An 18,244-nucleotide genomic window follows, 5' to 3' on the forward strand; every position below is an offset into this window, starting at 1 on the left:
TGGTCATTGCAGAGAATGTTTTAGCATCTATAATTTATTAAGGGTATGTCTACACTACCCCGCTAGTTCGAACTAGCGGGGTAATGTAGGCATACCGCACTTGCAAATGAAGCCCGGGATTTGAATTTCCCGGGCTTCATTTGCATAAACTGGGCGCCTCCATTTTTAAATCCCGGCTAGTTCGAACCCCGTGCCGCGCGGCTACACGCGGCACGGAGTAGCTAGTTCGGATTAGGCTTCCTAATCCGAACTAGCTGTACTCCTCATTCCACGAAGCCTAATCCGAACTAGCTACTCCGTGCCGTGTGTAGCCGCGTGGCACGGGGTTCGAACTAGCCGGCATTTAAAAATGGCGGCGCCCGGTTTATGCAAATGAAGCCCGGGAAATTCAAATCTCGGGCTTCATTTGCAAGTGCGGTATGCCTACATTACCCTCCTAGTTCGAATTAGGAGGGTAGTGTAGACATACCCTAATTGTGGCTAAAATGTGACTCTGGCACAAGTGGGTGCAACTCCTTTGGAAATTCTGCAGTGGCATAAATCCTGGTGTAAAGGTATATGGTGGGCAGAAGTTGAGCAGGAAAGTGCTCTTTTGGCATTTGTTGATGTGGAAAGTTTTGTTCTGTTTTCTCATTTCAGAACACATACAGCTGTGAAAATTGCCCCTCGGTACAGTGCACCAGTCATTCATGTCCTGGATGCATCCAAGAGTGTGGTGGTTGTAAGTTCTGGATCAGGTTCTCCTTCTCACAGAGACACACCTTGCCCCCTTCCCTTAGGCTGTACGTTTTATAAGGATTGGCCTGATGCTGCAAGTTGACTGTGGATAAAATTCTCCCTATGCAGGGGGTTGGATCAAGGCCTGTGCATCAGTGAAATTGCACTGAAGTGTATTTTGAGAGCTTCAGTGAGAAGAAAGGGTACATAAGTCTTGAGCCGACCCTTAGCAAAGGTTGCATATGCACAACATCCATGCTGGCGCCTTGACTTTTCACTTGAAGAATTTCCCAATAAGCGTCTTTTTGCTAGCTGTTCTTTTTAAAAACTAACTCCTACAGACAAGGCCTACATAGTAGTACTGATCATGACACTGTCACCAGGAGGAGGTAAACCGGTGGTGAAGGACCCCCCTGGCTTCTAGGCTGGCCTGAGTTCATTACCAGCTTGGGAAGTGCTCAGAGTGTCAGAGAGTGAAGTAGTTTTTTGTCTTGGCAGTGTCTTTTGCTGGCCAGTACATGAGCTGAACATGAGGCATCTCACCTTTTGAAGTAACAGTCCACATTATCAGGAGATAACCAAGATATGAATGAGATGGAGGATTAAAACATTATTCCACAGAAACTTGTTGGTTTATCAGTTAGAGCCATCTCACACTTTGAGAGCTGGCCCCATGGTGATATGGAGCAAAATGTGTTGCTTAGATCCCCCACTTCAGCTCACTGTGGTGAATCTTCACTGTTCAAGCAGGTCAACTTTGGCAGTTAGATCCATCAATGGCTGTTAGCCAGGATGGGTAGGAATGGTGACCCTGGCCTCACCATTGGAAGCTGGGAATGGGCAACAGTGGAGAGATCATTTGATTATTACTTGTTTCTGTTCATTCCTTCTGGGGCATCTGGCGTTGGCCACTGTTGGCAGACAGGATACTGGGCTGGATGGACCTTTGGTCTGACCCAGTACGGCCGTTCTTATGTTCTTAGGTTCTTAAGGGGGTCTGCTCAGTGCTGGCAGAGGACAGCTGTGCTCTGTGGTGTTACTTCTCCTTACCTAGGCCCAAGGAGACTTTTCCTCTAGAGTTAACACTAACACTAATGCGGGGGGGGAGGGTCTGCATTATCTTACTGGATTCCCTCTTCTGAATTACCCTCTGATGGGACATTCCCAGGGAAAGCAGCTGCTGGCATGAAAGATGAGCCATGTGCCTCTGCGCTGCCTTTACGTTGATCTCCCTGGAGTAAAGCAGCTCCAATGAGACAGAGGATTTCTGTGCATTAGCACCCTCCTCCCTTACCAGTTTTGTGGGAGGAAAACTTCAGCTCCCTCTCCTCTCACCCCCAAACCAGATGAACCATACTTAAAGAGTTAAAGACTCGCGGGATGAAATCCAGGCACCACTGAAGTCAATGACAGGACCTGAGTGGAGCAAGGATTTTATTCATGGGATGTGAAGACTCTTGTACAAGATAGGTGGTACGATTATTATTATTGGGTGCATTATTCAGAAATGCTTGCTCCAGACAAAAACTAAGCAGCGTTGTGGAAAACAAAAAGTTTCTTTAATTCCACATTATCTTGCCTGAGTTTGGGGTTGTAGCAGAGAACTGAAAAAAGATGCTAACACAGACCCCATCTCCTAATTGCAGTTTTCTCACTTGAGATATTCTTAGGATTTCCTGATTGTCTCTATCTGACTTGCTTCTCAGTTACTATCATTGGCTAGCCTGTTAGGTTTAAATACCGGTTCCACAACTACAGTGACAGACCTTGATGATAATTCAGGGTAGTTTGCAATGCCAAGCTATTTGGGGTGTGTGGGGGGGGGGAGGGGCTAGTTACTAATTCATTGTCTTCCGATCTGTAACTGTGTTACAAAAGTATAGGGCTAAAGCGGATGTGGGTGCATTCGAACTGCCCAGCAAGGGAGTTAAGGAGTATGTGGCGTTGCTCAGTAGAGCAGAGTAATCTGAATAGGAAAATTAGCTCATAGAAAAGACTGTAATTCTCTGGCTCAGCCTTGGCCTGGTTCCTGGGCCTGCTGAGAGTCTCAGTTAATGGTCTTCTCCTCAGCACTTCCCTGTCCAGGCTGAATTCTCATAGTATTACACAGGGAGCATAAAACATTGTGCCTTAGTAAAACACAGTGTCTTTTTGGTAACCTGGATAAAAAGAAACCTATGTCTTAATCATGTGAAAGACTCAAGAAGCCAGATCCTAACTCCATTAGATATGCCGTCAAAACATGCTTTGTAACACACACTTCTTTCTTTCCCACCAACCTTCAGCAAAGTGACACTGTGTGAGGCAAGGATTTTCGTTGTTGGGACGTTCCCGTGAAGTTGCAACTAGGGGATCAGCTCTTGTCTGCTCTGGTGACCACTTGCGTATGTCACTCTGTCACGCTGGTAGTCTCTCCTCCCATACTTCACAGCACTCTCGCACATGACTCAACCCTCTGTCTAGGCCGCTGTGTAGTCTTCCTCTTCTGAGGTGTTAGACTTCCCCAGACCAGCTACTCTGTGCACTGTCCCAGACAGTGCTCTGTGCTACCTCTCCAGAGGGTCAGAAAGGGAAGCTGGAACCCCAAGCTGCAACCCATGGGATCCTGTCAGCAGCAGTCAAGGTCTATGCAGTCTCAGCAGAGACTGCTCTTCCCTTCTTTTTCTTCCTTCTCTGCCTTCCACAGGTTTTCTTCCCCCTTAACTCCTGTAGGAAAATCTCTTCCTTCAGGGACAGGTTCCCAGGGCTTTTTCTCCTCCTGGGTTTTCTGTTACTCGCCTCTTTGTGCTCAGAGAGTGACTGCAGACCCTCTCCTTTGAAGCCCTTTTCTGCTCTCAACTCCCTGCCTAGGTAGGGTTCATCCTCAATTGATGTTGGTCATTAAAGCCTGACTCTCCCCCAGATGCAGCCTATAAGGTTCATCAAACTTTTTTAAAGCACTTTAACTGCTTCAGGGTTGGTAGGGGAGGAACATGTTATCACACAGTGCCTCTGCCTCTCTACACATTCATGCTGTGCCTCTTCTCCCTGTACCCTCCCCAGTAGACTTACTCTGCATATCCTCTGATTTCTCTGTAAGCGCCTTTCCTCATTGGGGAGAGAGGATGGTGTCTTTGCAGCTCCTTCTTTTTTTCTCTTCTGAGCAGCGCTATGTGGCTGTAATTGGGTGCCAGATGCTGCCCTTTTTATCTGGCAGTGAAAACAGAATGAGTGACTGCACCCCTTGCCACCTCCCCATAGTCACAGGGTGGGTAGGTGTAGTTTAATTTATTCTTTTCTCTGTGTATGAAGTATTGGCCATTTTCAGCGGGTTCCTTTCCGTCACACTAGCCATTAACAAATGACTAACATATATCTGGCTCCTAGGTAGAGATGTGAATGTGTAGTCGACTACACGATTAATTGATAAGCCCGGGCTTATTGGTTAATCTTGTCAATTACACATACTTCCTTCTCCCCTCCCCCACCACCTTGCTGTATCAGAGGCAGCAGGGTTGCGGAAAGCAGGAGCCGGTGCCTGTGAGGAACTGGCTTTAAGCAGGTTCCCCACAAGCACCAAATCTGCCCGGCCCCTGGCGCTGTTGCCTCTGATATAGAGGCAGCAGCACAGATGGTGAGGGGGGCAGGCTGGAGCTGATACACACGGGGAGCTGGCTTTCAAGCAGATGCAGTGGGCAGCAGGGACAGGCAGGAGCTGGTGCCCCTTCCCCCCCCACACACACGGTGCTGCTGTCTCTATCAAAGGCAGCAGCACGGGGAGGGACGGGCAAGGCAGGCTGCCGTGAAGCACCTCTGTCTGCAGCGGCCCAGGCTTGCTGCAGACAGATGCTGGTCCGCAGCAGCAGTTAATGTCCATGGGGGGTTTGAGCTCCCCATGGACAGAGGTTGCTCTGCCCAACGTGGGGTGGCAGGGGGCTCCCTGGTAATCCTGCCAGCCCCGCCCCTGCAGACTATCAAATAGTCATGTAACCACTAAGATTTCATGTGGCTACACGACTATTTAGTTGCACGATATCTAACATCCCTGCTCCTAGGATGACATTTTCTCAGGACTAACTAATGTCCTAGGCTTTATTTTGACTTTATAGTGAGGGATGGGGTGGCTGTTGGCAGGTGGAGACACCTGTAGAGTCATGTCTCCGGGGAGTCCCTGTCTCCTCCTTCCATATTCAGATGGTTTTCAACAGTTCTCTTGGACCAGGAACAAGAGTGGGTGCAGGTAATGGGGAAGCAAACCACAAGTAGGATTGGTCCCATCTGAAGGAGTCTTGACAGCAAGGAAGAGGGAGTCAGGGTGCATCTGACTCTCTGTGCCTTTCTGGGGTTTGTTTCTCAGCACTCCCAGAAAGGTCTGAGAGCTGACAGTGGAAGACAGGTCTAGAAGGTATAGCCTGGCTGCACCGGTTGGTTTTAGTTTGAAGTACAGGCAGTCCCCGAGTTACGCAGATCCGACTTACGTCGGATCCGCAGTTACGAACGGGGCCGTCTCCCTGGTCTCCAGCAGACCAGGGAGAGGAAGCAAAGCGGCGGAGCACGCGGGCAGCGGACAGCCCAGACATATCTGGGCTGTCCGCTGCCCGCGTGCTCCGCAGCTTTGCTCTGCTTTGCTCCCCATCTCGTCTTTGCTCCACGGCGCGTTTGGGCTGTCCCGCTGCCCCCGTGCTCTGCGGCTTTGCTCCGGACGCCTGTGGTACAGCAGCTGGGGCGCTGCCGGTTGGTCCCGTAGCGCCGCTCTGGGCGCTACTGGACCAACCCGGCAGCACCCCAGCTGCTCTGCCCCAGGCGTCCTGATTCAGCCACTGCTGGTCAGTTTCAGCAGCGGCTGAATCAGGACGCCTGGGGCAGAGCAGCTTGGGTGCTGCTGGGTTGGTCCAGTAGCGCCGAGGAGCGGCGGTGCTACTGGACCAACCCAGCAGCACCCCAGCTGATCTGCCCCAGGCGTCCCCAAGTCAGCCGCTGCTGAAACTGACCAGCGGCTGACTACAGGAAGCCCCTGCCCCGGGCTTCCTGGAATCAGCCACTGATCAGTTTCAGCAGCAGCTGACTTGGGGATGCCTGGGGTTCTTAAGTTGAATCTGTATGTAAGTCAGAACTGGCGTCCAGATTCAGCTGCTGTTGAAACTGATCAGTTTCAGCAGTGGCTGAATCTGGATGCCAGTTCCGACTTACATACAGATTCAACTTAAGAACAAACCTACAGTCCCTATCTTGTACGTAACCCGGGGACTGCCTGTATAGCTTTAAAATATTTGACTTAGTCTCTTATCTACAATATGATGATTTACTAGCTCACTGATAGTTTAGTGATGGGATTGGGCTCCTCATTCTCACTCTGAGCTAGATAAGAAATTTCCCAGTTCAGGGTGTCTGCACCTGTATTCCCCCTCTGAACTCCACCAAAGTCCCAATCTCTGGGCTCCTGGCTCCTTAGACATCACTTCTCTTGATCACGCACCTGAGTCTGTCTTCCCTCCTGACTGGGATTGCCAGCAGTCACAAGTTACTACACAGCTCTTAGGCAAACATTTATTTGTAAAGAGAATCCATTACAGAGAAAACATATTAAAACAACAAGAACATCTACACAAATACTAATAAGTTTACCAGAGATCACCCCCACTCCAATAAGGGCTTTGGCAGGGAGTCAGGCTTTCCAACCCTACAAAGGGAGTTTCTGTTCAAGTTCAAAACACCCAGCACAGTCAGTCCTTCCTTAATAGAGCTGGAGCCGTTGATCTTGCGACACCAAGAACTGGTAGTCAGTAGACAGCGGTGCTCGTGTCAGAGTGTAGCTTCCAGCAACTGAGTTTTTACATGAATGAAGGTGGGTAATTTGTATTTACCTCTCTGTAGGGACTTCCCAGGCAGACCACTTGTCACCATCACAAAAGTCGATTCTTGTCTGGCACATCATTGAGTATAATACCTTGAAATTCATAACGTTTGCTAGGGTTCACATCCTGTCTCCTCCCAGAGTAGAGGCTATGTATAACCCTGGCCCACAATTACACATAAACCTTTCAAGCAATACACTGGACCCCAAATGTACTAGATCTTAATTCGTAAGGTTTTCCAATGAAATTGCTATGTTGGTCACAAGACCCTTAGAAGCTGGAGTATGAAAGGCCGATGACTCATTTGGAAGTTCAGAGTTGTCCATGCCGCAGCAGCCTTCCTAATGCTAAAATGCCCGTTTACTTTCCCAGTGCTCTCAGCTTTTAGATGAAAACCTAAGAGATGATTTCTTTGAAGAAATAATAGAGGAGTATGAAGACATCAGACAGGACCACTATGAGTCTCTCAAGGTAAATAAAACTGCATTGTGTATGGATTTTAATTCTTTTCCTTCTAAAATGATTGGTCCTTATATCATTATTGTTCATAAAACAAATTCCATATGTTGATTTTCTTTGGGCATATTTACATCCATAGATAGTGCAAAGTCATCAATTTTTAAAAAGACAGCATGAAATGGAATTGTGTCAGGCCACAAAGGAAACTCTACCCAAGTCTCAGCTCTCACTTAGGAAAGGCCCGATGGTCATGGTTGAATATTTACACTGTAGTAGAGTCCAAGATTAGGGACCTACAGAGGAGTGGAGATGAGAGCCTAGAGAAGAGTTTTAGCTGTCTGAAAAAGACAGCCAAGGTTGCTTTTTCGGAATGTTGGGAAGGAGGAAGAATTGACTTGGAGACAAACTGAATACGAGGGATGTGGCTACCATATGTGCTGAAGATGACACCTAGGTTTTCCTTGTGTCAAGACAAAGAAGCATGCCCAAAGGTCAGCCATCTCTAATGTGGTCTCTGTGCAAGGGAAGTTGATTCCAAAGCTTAGGGCCCTCTGCTGGGAACACCTTGCTTAAAGTTTCTCATAAGTGCACATTTAAATGGTTAACCAGTGAGCCTGGGTTCATTGGTTAACCCTCACGGCTCCACACACAGCCCCCTTCCACATGCTGCTGCCTCTGTGTCAGAGGCAGTATTATGTGTGGAGAAGAGGAATGGGCAGGAATCTCCACAGGAGCCGATAACGCGTGGGGAGCTCGCTTAAAAGCCAGCTCCCTACACCAGCTCCTGTGGAGCCGCCTCACCTTATTCCCACACGTGTAATTGTGCAACCGTTGAAATTTTCAGTGGTTACACGTTTATCAAAAAAACACCCCATTTTAACATCCCTAAACTGCACCATAACTGGTGCAGCATCTCTGAGAAGCTAAGTGTAAACCAGGAGTGAATTCCTGAGCTGACTGAAGTCAACGGCAAAATTTTTATTGACTTCGTTGGACCAAGATTTCATCCTAGGTACCGGCAACCACTGGTGTTTTTACGAACGACATCTAGGCTTGCTCTGAGTAAGATTAGTTAACAGAGATAAAATGCAGCACCTTCTTATGTAGTTGCACCCACTTGGTTGAACAAACAAAGGAACTTAAACTTGTGTGGTGAGATTAATGCTTGATGATCTTTAGAAGCTAGATCAACTAGAAATGTCTGTCACTTAATAATAGTACAGTAAATTGACTAATTCATTGCAAAGTACATTTTATATTAGTCTTGCCGTGGTACTTGCTAGTTGATTAAATTAAAACTGTCAGACATATCAGCAACATTATTTCAGGCTGTAACGAGGCCATTGAAATTACTTTGTTCAAAGCGGAGAGGTTATATAAATATACCGTTTATTTCCATACAGGAAAGAAGGTATTTGTCATTAGAGCAAGCCAGGAGAAAAGGTTTCCATAATGACTGGCTGTCAGACTGTAAACCAGGTCAGTTTGCATTTTTAATTGGATACTGAGTACTGTATTGCATAACCACACTGGATCTCCTCTCACAGGGAGTATCATGACTTGCAAATAAATTGGTATCTGTTGAATTTGAGGAGTGGTTGCACAAATGGGAGATCAGTCACCTAAAATTAAATGTTCTTTTCCCCTAGTTTGGCCCCATTATATTTATTTTTGTTTCTTCTGATTTCCAGTTTCAGAAAAACATGGCTATTTAAATATTTTAAACGTTGCCCGAAAGTGAGTGTTGTACTTTATTTTAAAATAGATCCATGATAATACATGTAATCAAATCAGAGAAATGTAGGACTGGAAGTAAGCTCTGTTCATCTAGTCCAGTCCCGTGCACTCAAGACAAGACTAAATAATAACTAGACCATTCCTGACAAGGATTCCACAACCTCCTTTGGTGTGCATTCAATAGTGCCTACTTTCCCAAGGCTGAAATGCAGCACTCAGTTTCCAATAACTTAATCATTATGAAGGTCTCTACTGAAGTAGCAAATAAGGTGGGAGGGAAGCAAGTGCTGGACTAGTAGTTGTATCATAACAAGGATCCCCTATTGCGGATGTACATGGATGTGTGGTAAAGCTCTTCTAGCTTTCAGACTAACTTTCATGTGGAATTCTACAGCACACAACTCTAGTGAATTGGGCTATGTCTGTGTAGAAAAGTTGGATCTAAAAACATCAATATAGAAGGCATTTAGTGGAGAGTAGTCCATGCATCTACCCAGTTCTGACCTATTCTAAGTCTCTGATAAACAAGGTAACTTCAAGAGTCTAGCACAGTTAAATACCAATCAGTATTGAGTTGGATGAACTGATAAAGGAATTTTAAATTTCGTGTCAAAACTAATGCAAAACTAGTTTATCAGATAATAGTGATACAATACTTAATTTATCGTAACAGTCTTTTATAAAGGATGACAACTTTTAAATACTTGGTTGTGGTGTGCAGATATTGATAAGGGTTCAAAAGCATAGTGAAGGAGAAAACAAAGTCATAAATGGTGGTGATGAATTGTGTTTACTTGCTATGGAGTGTATATATAAAAGATTCAGCAATACGTAGTATTTCGCTAATGACAGACTTCTTTAAACTCCTACAGTTAAACCTAAATTCTTTGGCACTCAAGTTTTTGAAAATTATGATCTGGAGAGGCTGATGGAATACATTGACTGGAAGCCTTTTTTTGATGTCTGGCAACTGCGAGGCAAATATCCCAACAGAGGGTTTCCTAAAATTTTTAACGATAAAGCAGTGGGTGAGTATTGAAATAGAATTCCTTGCATGAAGGTGATGAAGGCAGTTCAGTTATTTACAATTATATATTCTGATTGCACACAAGTACAGGGCGGCATCTTTGATTGAATCAGAAAATATTTTAATAAGATGTTAGCACAAAAGATCAATAATTAATACTAGGTGAGAAATGTTTAGGCCCCAACTATAAAGAGTTCACTGGTATGTCAAAAGAGTAGAGAACATTTTGATAATAGGAATGATATATCTATGTATTTATTGTTGAACAACATTACTAGAAGGCCTCAACTTCCATTTGTATAATCTGAAAAGTACTTTTAAAATATCATTGAAACAAATGCAATAAAGCTGCAAGCATATCCAAACAACTAAAAATTAGTGTTCTTTCTTCTGTGCTATATTTAGAACCCTTTAAATCTGTAGATACTGGCTCTTTTATCTGTGGCTGTGGTTATTGGTGGACCAAGTTTGAAGATTGGAAGCAGATACAAATTTTGTATCCACACAGGACTCCAACTATATGGGGAAGCTAGATAATTTGGGATGTGACATAATACATGACGTTTTTAATATACAGTACGAGAGTTTGTAAATGTGTCCAGTGAAATTGGGAACTAAAAAGTAGATACTATCAAAATAAGGATTTTTATGTGGTCTTGTGTTTTTTGGATAAACAAGATACGTGGTTCACTCTTCTAAAGCAGCCTACTTAATGGCATGTTTACTAGTAATGGTTTACAGCACAGATTTTGTCATGCATTTGAGAGTAAGAGGATCCCAACCACAATATTTCTGGTGTATTTAGGTACATTCATGTATAGTTTGTCCATATCACTTATTTTGCTTCACCTTGTTTCAGCCTGCCGAATTCTAATACAGTAACTCTGTTAGCAACAATAAAAAAATCTACTGTGGTAACCAATCAGGCCATGTCTACACTGAGAGATGAGGTTGAAATTATTAAGGGCTATTTTTAGCACCTGCTTTTGTAAAGTCGAAGGTGCTTGTCCCCACTGTGCATAAGAATTTGATGTAGTTCGAAGTAGCGCGTCCCCAGTCGGGTGGCTACTGTTGTCTTTGAGAGTGATGCACTGTGGCTGGACAGTACCTGCACCCCTTTGCATTTTGGGTTATGCTCCCAATGCATGCTAGGAGCAAAACTGTGTAGTGGAGAGTTCTGGGTACATGACATCAAGTGGCCCATAATGCACTCATTTCCACCCTCCCCTCCTGCTTCAGACCAATGGCAAACAGTCTTTTCATGCCCTTTTTTCTCTTGTTGGTTATCTGCGCAGACGCCATAGGAGCATGAGCATGAAACCCATCCTGGATCCCATTATTATGATGACGATATTAACCTTAGTGCATCTAATGCTGGAGTATGTCCAGAGTGTCTCCAAGGTCTGCCGGAATATGAGAGAATCTCAGGAGCCATGAACACACACTCTTCTGCAAAGCACTTGAGCTGAGCGAATTTCAAGTGCCACTGGCATTCGATCCTCTGGACACAGTGGGACACCTGTTCTGGTGCTGTCAGACAAGCACAGACTAGTGGGACTGCATTGTGATAGGACAATCCGCAGTGGCTGCAAAACTTTCGCAAGAATAAGGCCACTTTCATGGAAGTTTGCGAATTGCTTTCCTCCAACACGAAATGCAAGAATAAAAGAATAAGACGGGAGGATGTGTGTGTCAATTGCCCTGTCTAAGAAGGAGTTCTGGAAAGCCGCCATGCGGTCCATCACATCCACCATGGACGACAACACTTTTTCCTGGTGCCTCACTTCCCGTTCCCTGCACGCTCTCCTTGCATCTCCTCCAGCAGTACATTCCTCCACACACTTTGATGCTCCCTCTCCAAGTTGGCGGATTGCATTTGCTCCTTGATTATCTCTTCCCTAGTCCATTTTCACCTGTGAATTTGTGTCAGTTGGACAGTTAGCAGGGCTGGGGGAGACATCATGGGAGGATGGGATTGTTTCCAAAGTTATAAAAAGGTCCTGGCTGTCAGTGACATCCGATGCCCCACTTACCTGCTAATCATTCTCCTCCCCCTCATCCATGCTGTACTCCATGCTGCTTCCCAAGATTGCCAGAGGAGTGTCTTGGGTGGAATCCGTGGGCTGGCTAGGGAAGCTAGTTGGGTCATCCCCTTCTTGCTTCCCCCACCCTCCCGTCCCCAGGATGGCATGCAGCTGCTCATAGAAGTGGCATGTTTACAATGATGCTCCAAACCATCCATTTGCTTCCTTTGTCTTTTGGTATGACTGCTTCAGCTCCTTTATTTTCACTCAGCACAGCTGGGAGTCCCTGGCATATCCTTTCTCTTTCATGCCTTTTGCAATCTTGGCATAGATATCAGTTTTTCTTTTGTTGGTTCGTAGTTTTATGAAAAGAAATTCCTCTTCCCCACACAGCAATGAGGTCCAGGTTTTTCTCCATGCTGGTGCTTGTCTGCGACCCTGGGAACTCATAGAGCTCATGGAACTTGAACTCATGGAATTCATAGTCAAGTGTGCTGGTCAGGTGTGCTGCCTGCTCTGAGGACTGCTCACCATACTAGCTACATAGGAAATTAAATTCAAATTTTTCCAGGGTTTTTCTTGTTCACCTGGAGAGCAGTAGACTTCAAAGTTGTGGCCAGAGTGGTCACTGCGGGGCACTGTAGGACACCGCCTGGAGGTCAAGAATGTCGACTTTACAGCAACGTACATCTGCACTATCGGAAAGTCAACCATCCAAGATCAAATTTAGGGGCTACTCCTCGTGAAAGCAAGAGTTCAGAAATTGACTTTAATGGCCCGTAAAGTCAACAGAATGGGCTTGGTAGCGTGGACTCATTGTTTAGAAAATAGACCTCATGGGGTTGAGCTCAACCTAAATGCCCAGTGTAGACCAGGCCTAAGAAAGAGGACTGAGGAAATAGGAGGATTATCCAGAAAGTCTTGTTTATTTTGTAAAAAAGTAGGCAGGGAGGGATGGAAAGTTGATTAAAGTTATCTTTTTTTTTTTTTATAGGAGAAGAAGCCAAAAGAGTTTATAATGATGCTCAAAACCTACTAAAAACTTTGATTCGGCAAAAGAAATTGCAAGCCAAGGGCCTGGTTGGGTTCTGGCCAGCGCAGAGTGTTCAAGATGACATTCATTTATACACAACGGAAGAGGCATTGCGGTCTGCAGAACCAATAGCTACATTTTACGGCTTAAGGCAACAGGTAGGAAGATGGAGTATTTGCTTATCTAGTATAAAGTTATTTGTAGTATAAAGTTCATGCTGAAAATGAACTTAGCTATAATCTGAGAGAACAATCTACGAAGGAACAGTCATCTCGTGATACCCTGTCTGATGCTAGGCCTCTGTGTAAACTTCACTTGGAAAAGTCTCACTGGCACCCTTCATGATGAATGTGACTTCCTATATTCAGTTGTCTTCCTCCTACTCTGATTTCTCTCTTGGATTTTTGAGAAGCTGTTTCCTTTCCCCATAACACTTATGTTCACTTTTCATTCTTTCAGTTGTGAGGGGTACATGGTGTATGTGCAACTTTGAAAATAGTGTTTAATAATCCAGCTGGATTGGTACACAAAATGAATTGTTTGAAGTGACCAGGCCCAGAACCCTCTGAAACGTTGAGCACCTGGGAAGTCCTATTTAGAATGATAGTAGGTCATGGCTCTCTGCAGCTTACAGGATCAGGTCCCAACAGTTCTTATTGTGGTAACTAATGTGAAATCTTCTGTCTTAAAGATGGAAAAGGCCTCTCAACTTACCGGCTTCATCTCCTAATGGCCAGTGTTATATTGGTCTTTATTTTCTAATGCTTAGTCCACTGAACAAATGATTAATAATTTGTTGCAAAATCAAGATACATTTTTTCTCAGATCTGCCTGACATTTCTTTTTTCCAGTATCTTGTTCTTGCTTTATGTGCACAACGTTCAGATAAGGTAGAAAATACCAGTATTTGATTTGTAGAACCGCTGTACAGAACTGAAAGGAGAGGTTTTTCCCCCTCTGATTGATAGATGGAAAGGCCTGGCATATAATACTTGCCTCCTTGATCTTAACAGGAATCTAGAAGTCCTTGTGGTTTAAAAATAACAGGATTTCTCCTGTCAAGTTAGGACCATTTCTAGGTCTGCCTGAGTCATGAGTTTGTTTCTTTTTTTAAAGGACTTTTCTTGTTTGATGCAACTTTTTCTTTCTTTTGTTTTTATTTTTAGGCCGAAAAGGACTCTGCCTGCACAGACCCATATCACTGCCTCTCAGACTTCATAGCCCCCTTAGACTCTGGTGTTTGTGACTATTTAGGCCTGTTTGCTGTGGCCTGCTTTGGGGTAGACAATCTGTGCAAGCAATATGAGAAACAGTGTGATGACTACAATAGCATAATGGTGAAAGCACTGGGAGACCGGATAGCAGAGGTAACACATTTTATTGATTGCATGGCTGCTTGTACCTTGCTCTGACTCTTTGTTGGGCTCATGTGAAAGTCAATTCTTTACCTTCTTGGATAAAAGCAGGTGTTGTATTTCACAGTGCATGCTGCTCATGAAATCTGAAATTAAATTATTTGCCACTGAATGTGTGTGAAGAGAATTTCACCCAGTATGTCTAAGATCTTCTCTTCAGTGGGTGTTTGTATTGATTTCAGTCGTGTGCCAGATTCTGATGCAAAATTTCTAATGTAAACAAGGAAGGTTGAAATTTGCAGAAGTTGAATTCCTCCAGTTTCCAAAAGAGCTAAGCTCGTCTGACACAAGTAGCAGCTTTGTGTGTCTGTACTAGAAGGTTGTGATGGTGCTGGCTTTTCTGTCATGGCTGAAACCAGGGCAAATGCCTAGTGTAGGCAAGGTCTAACCATCTTCTACACAGCTTGGCACTGTACATCGTGTCACTACTTCTAGCTAACAAAATGTATTGTCATCCTATTACCAGCCACTTCACCACCTCCGGTACACAGGCTTGTCAAACACCCGCAAAAAAATAGAATTGGTGAAAGAAATGCTTTGTGTTCATGTTTTAGTAGAATCAGTTTGCTTGTCTGATGCTTATTTACCCATTCTGAGAGTCCCTAAAAGAAATAAATGAAATCTGACTGTCATTTTTGGCCTGGACTAAATTAGTTTAATTGTCAGTCTCTACAAATTAAAAGAATATTTACACTTGTTCCCAGGCATTTGCAGAGGAGCTCCATGAAAAGGTCCGAAAAGAATTCTGGGCTTATTGCAACAATGAACAGCTGGATATTTCAGACTTGCGCAGGATTAGATATGATGGAATTCGTCCAGCACCTGGGTACCCAAGTCAGCCAGACCACACTGAAAAACTCACCATGTGGAAACTTGCTAACATTGAAGAGGCAACAGGTACCTGCAATCTTTTTTATATCCCCTTTGACCTGAATAAGGAATTAAAACTCTTGTGACAAAGTAGCCAATGCAAAGCTGCATAAAAACAAAAATCAAAACCATTGTAGTTGGTCCTCCCCTCCCCTTTAGGCAAGGAGGGTTTTTTTTTTAATGGAACATGATCAGTTGGATGTGCTCCTGTGTGTTAGTAAATTTGTAGTAGAATCTAGTTTGCATTTTAAAAAACACATTTCTAATATCCTAATGGTTGCAAGCAAACTTTCGAAAGGTGAACAACAGTGTAGACCAATGCAGTTATATGTATGTCAGTCTGTATAGAGCCTCAAATTAGACCTCTTAGAAAGTGTGAACTGCCCTTGTCCTCTTCTGTTGGTGATTCAAATGTCAGTTATCTCACTGCTAATCACACAATCCCAAACTACCTTGTTATATTCCCAAAACCCCTAATACTCCCTTCCCAGATGCCAAAATGTCTAGTTTGTTTCTAACAACTTCTATATTGTAGATCTGCATTGCTGATACAAAAATCAGCAGCATATTGCAAATGGAAAATGTAGTGCCAGAGGAAAATACATTTGTTTAAATAAAAATAATACTAGGAATATTGAACTATTATTAATTACCCTGTTTAGTTCATTAAATCTGCATTTTTGAATTTGCCAAATGCTGTCACAGAATTTTCAGTTGCCAAACAAGATGTCTTCAGAACTTAGGCCTGTTACTAACCAAAATTATATTTTTTCTTACAGGTATTCAGTTAACTGAATCACTAGCAATGACACCTGCCTCTGCAGTTTCAGGTCTCTACTTCTCCAACCCCAAATCCAAATACTTCGCTGTTGGTAAAATATGTAAGGATCAGGTAATTTCAATTCCATGATATAGTTGAGCTACAAATAAACTGATTGAATAGTTGAAATAGGTGTTTCTGAATATTTCAGAAACATTGAATCATGCAGACTTGCTAATCAGTGTATTATAATCTTTCTCCTATTGTTTCTTTGCAGGTTGAAGATTATGCACAGAGAAAAAATATGCCAGTGGCTGAGGTTGAGAAATGGCTGGGGCCTATTCTGGCATATGATTTGGAATAAGTGTTTGTGGGATGCTAGGAACAAGCATCAGCCTTGCTCTTTCCAGTTTCTTCTCCAAAAAATAGAACAGAGCTGGACTTAGAGTCTTGTACTTTGCATCAGTTGCATCGATCAGCTCTCAGGGGGCGTTGGAAACTATTCACTTTGTAGTATCAGCCACTTACAAAATCAAAAAACCTCACCACATTTTTGTCTGATTGTTTGTTAATTGTTGGCAAAATAGTTTTGTATATGGATATGCCTTTTGTCAAGGGAATAGTGTTGAAATCCTCTACAGATCTCAACTATAATTGTGCATTTCTGTACCCAGATACTATAACTGGGCTAGATATAAAGTCAGATGTATGGTTTTCTTTTCAGTGGTGGAGGCTTTTTGATAACTGGCTCACACTTTAATAATCTTGGAACAAATAGTTGCACTGAAGCATCCCATTGACTAGGTAAAATAGTGCAGAATTTGGTTTCAGGTATTTAAATGGCATGTATATCAGCAAGCCAAAAGACACGAAAATAGCATAAAAGAATGTCTCATAAGTAAAGGGGAGTTCACTTACTAGGTAAGGAACAGCTCGGGAAACCAGGCCCCATGCTCATGTAGCTGTGCTGTTGTAGCAAAAAGAAAGTTGTAATACTAATACTATTTTAATTATTTTTGCTGCATCTACTAAAGTAATGTGGTTTTCTGAAACAATCTCAGTAATATTGTATTATCCTCAAGAATTAAATAGTTTGAGCACAGAACTGGAAGTCTTGAATACTCCCAGCTCTGACAGGTCTTCTTTGTCTTTGGGCTAAACAGGTAATCTGTCTGACTCATTTGTAGCTGTAAAATGGGGATAATCTATCCTACCTCACAGGTGTGTATTATGAAACTTAGTTGTTGTTTGTACACCACTTTTGCAGATGAAAATAGCTATTTACTTTAATATGTGTTACCTACAGGCAAATCTTTGGGTGCCTGATTTTTAAAGCTATGGTTGTAATATGTTTGCTTACTCATCCTGAAGAAAAGGTCTCTGGGAAATAGCTGCTATGTTTTTTCACCCAGTTGCTGCTTTTTAAGCGAAAACATCGTGTTGGAAAATCTGTTACCTGGTAGAATTTTGCATCAAATTACTGTGCTTGGTCATCTGATCTGAATGTAAGCAAGAGGTAATGCTGCAAGTTTAGTCTAAATAAATATTTTATTTTGAGTAAATTCACTGTTTGTAAATATTTTTAATAATCTGTGAGGTAGGCCTAATATTATAGCTCAGAACTGTGTGTTTAATTATTGACTTACATAAGAACATAAGAACAGCCATACTGGGTCAGACCAAAGGTCCACCTAGCCCAGTAGCCTGTCTGCCGACAGTGGCAAGCACCAAGTGCCCCAGAGAGGGTGGACCGAAGACAATGATCAAGCGATTCGTCTCCTGCCTTTTATGGACCTAACCTCCATGAAATTATCTAGCTTCTCTTTAAACTCTGTTATAGTCCTAGCCTTCACAGCCTCCTCTGGCAAGGAGTTCCATAGGTTGACTACATGCTGTGTGAAGAAGAACTTTCTTTTATTAGTTTTAAACCTGCTACCCATTAATTTCATTTGGTGTCCTCTAGTTCTTCTATTATGGGAACTAATAAATAACTTTTCTTTATCCACCCTCTCCACACCACTCATGATTTTATAGACCTCTATCATATCCCCCCTCAGTCTTCTCTTTTCTAAACTGAAAAGTCCCAGTCGCTTTAACCTCTCCTCATATGGGACCCGTTCCAAACCCCTAATCATTTTAGTTGCCCTTTTCTGAACCCTTTCCAAGGCCAAAATACCTTTTTTGAGGTGAGGAGACCACATCTGTACACAGTATTCAAGATGTGGGCGTACCATAGTTTTATACAGGGCCAGTAAGATATTCTGTGTCTTATTTTCTGTCCCTTTCTTAATAATTCCTAGCATCCTATTTGCCTTTTTGACTGCCGCTGCACACTGTGTGGAAGTTTTCAGAGAACTATCCACAATAA

The 18,244-nt window shown here is 43.4% G+C and overlaps 1 protein-coding gene across 4 annotated transcripts in view; it reads left to right on the forward strand.

The window, feature by feature from the left end:
* Window positions 1–17,829, forward strand: part of MTR (5-methyltetrahydrofolate-homocysteine methyltransferase) — a 79,552-nt gene extending 61,723 nt beyond the window's left edge. The window contains exons 24-32 of one of the 4 annotated variants that reach the window (XM_075924814.1): window positions 640–721; window positions 6,924–7,022; window positions 8,414–8,489; window positions 9,620–9,775; window positions 12,793–12,989; window positions 13,998–14,198; window positions 14,951–15,143; window positions 15,896–16,008; window positions 16,154–17,829. In XM_075924814.1, the coding sequence (XP_075780929.1) occupies window positions 640–721; window positions 6,924–7,022; window positions 8,414–8,489; window positions 9,620–9,775; window positions 12,793–12,989; window positions 13,998–14,198; window positions 14,951–15,143; window positions 15,896–16,008; window positions 16,154–16,240 (1,204 nt within the window). In that variant the 3' untranslated portion in view covers window positions 16,241–17,829. The other 3 variants (XM_075924813.1, XM_014576898.3, XM_075924815.1) reach the window with 3 other exon arrangements.
* Window positions 17,830–18,244: the final 415 nt, after the last annotated feature.

The sequence above is a fragment of the Pelodiscus sinensis genome, chromosome 3 (genome assembly GCF_049634645.1).
Source record: "Pelodiscus sinensis isolate JC-2024 chromosome 3, ASM4963464v1, whole genome shotgun sequence".
NCBI lineage: Eukaryota > Metazoa > Chordata > Testudines > Trionychidae > Pelodiscus > Pelodiscus sinensis.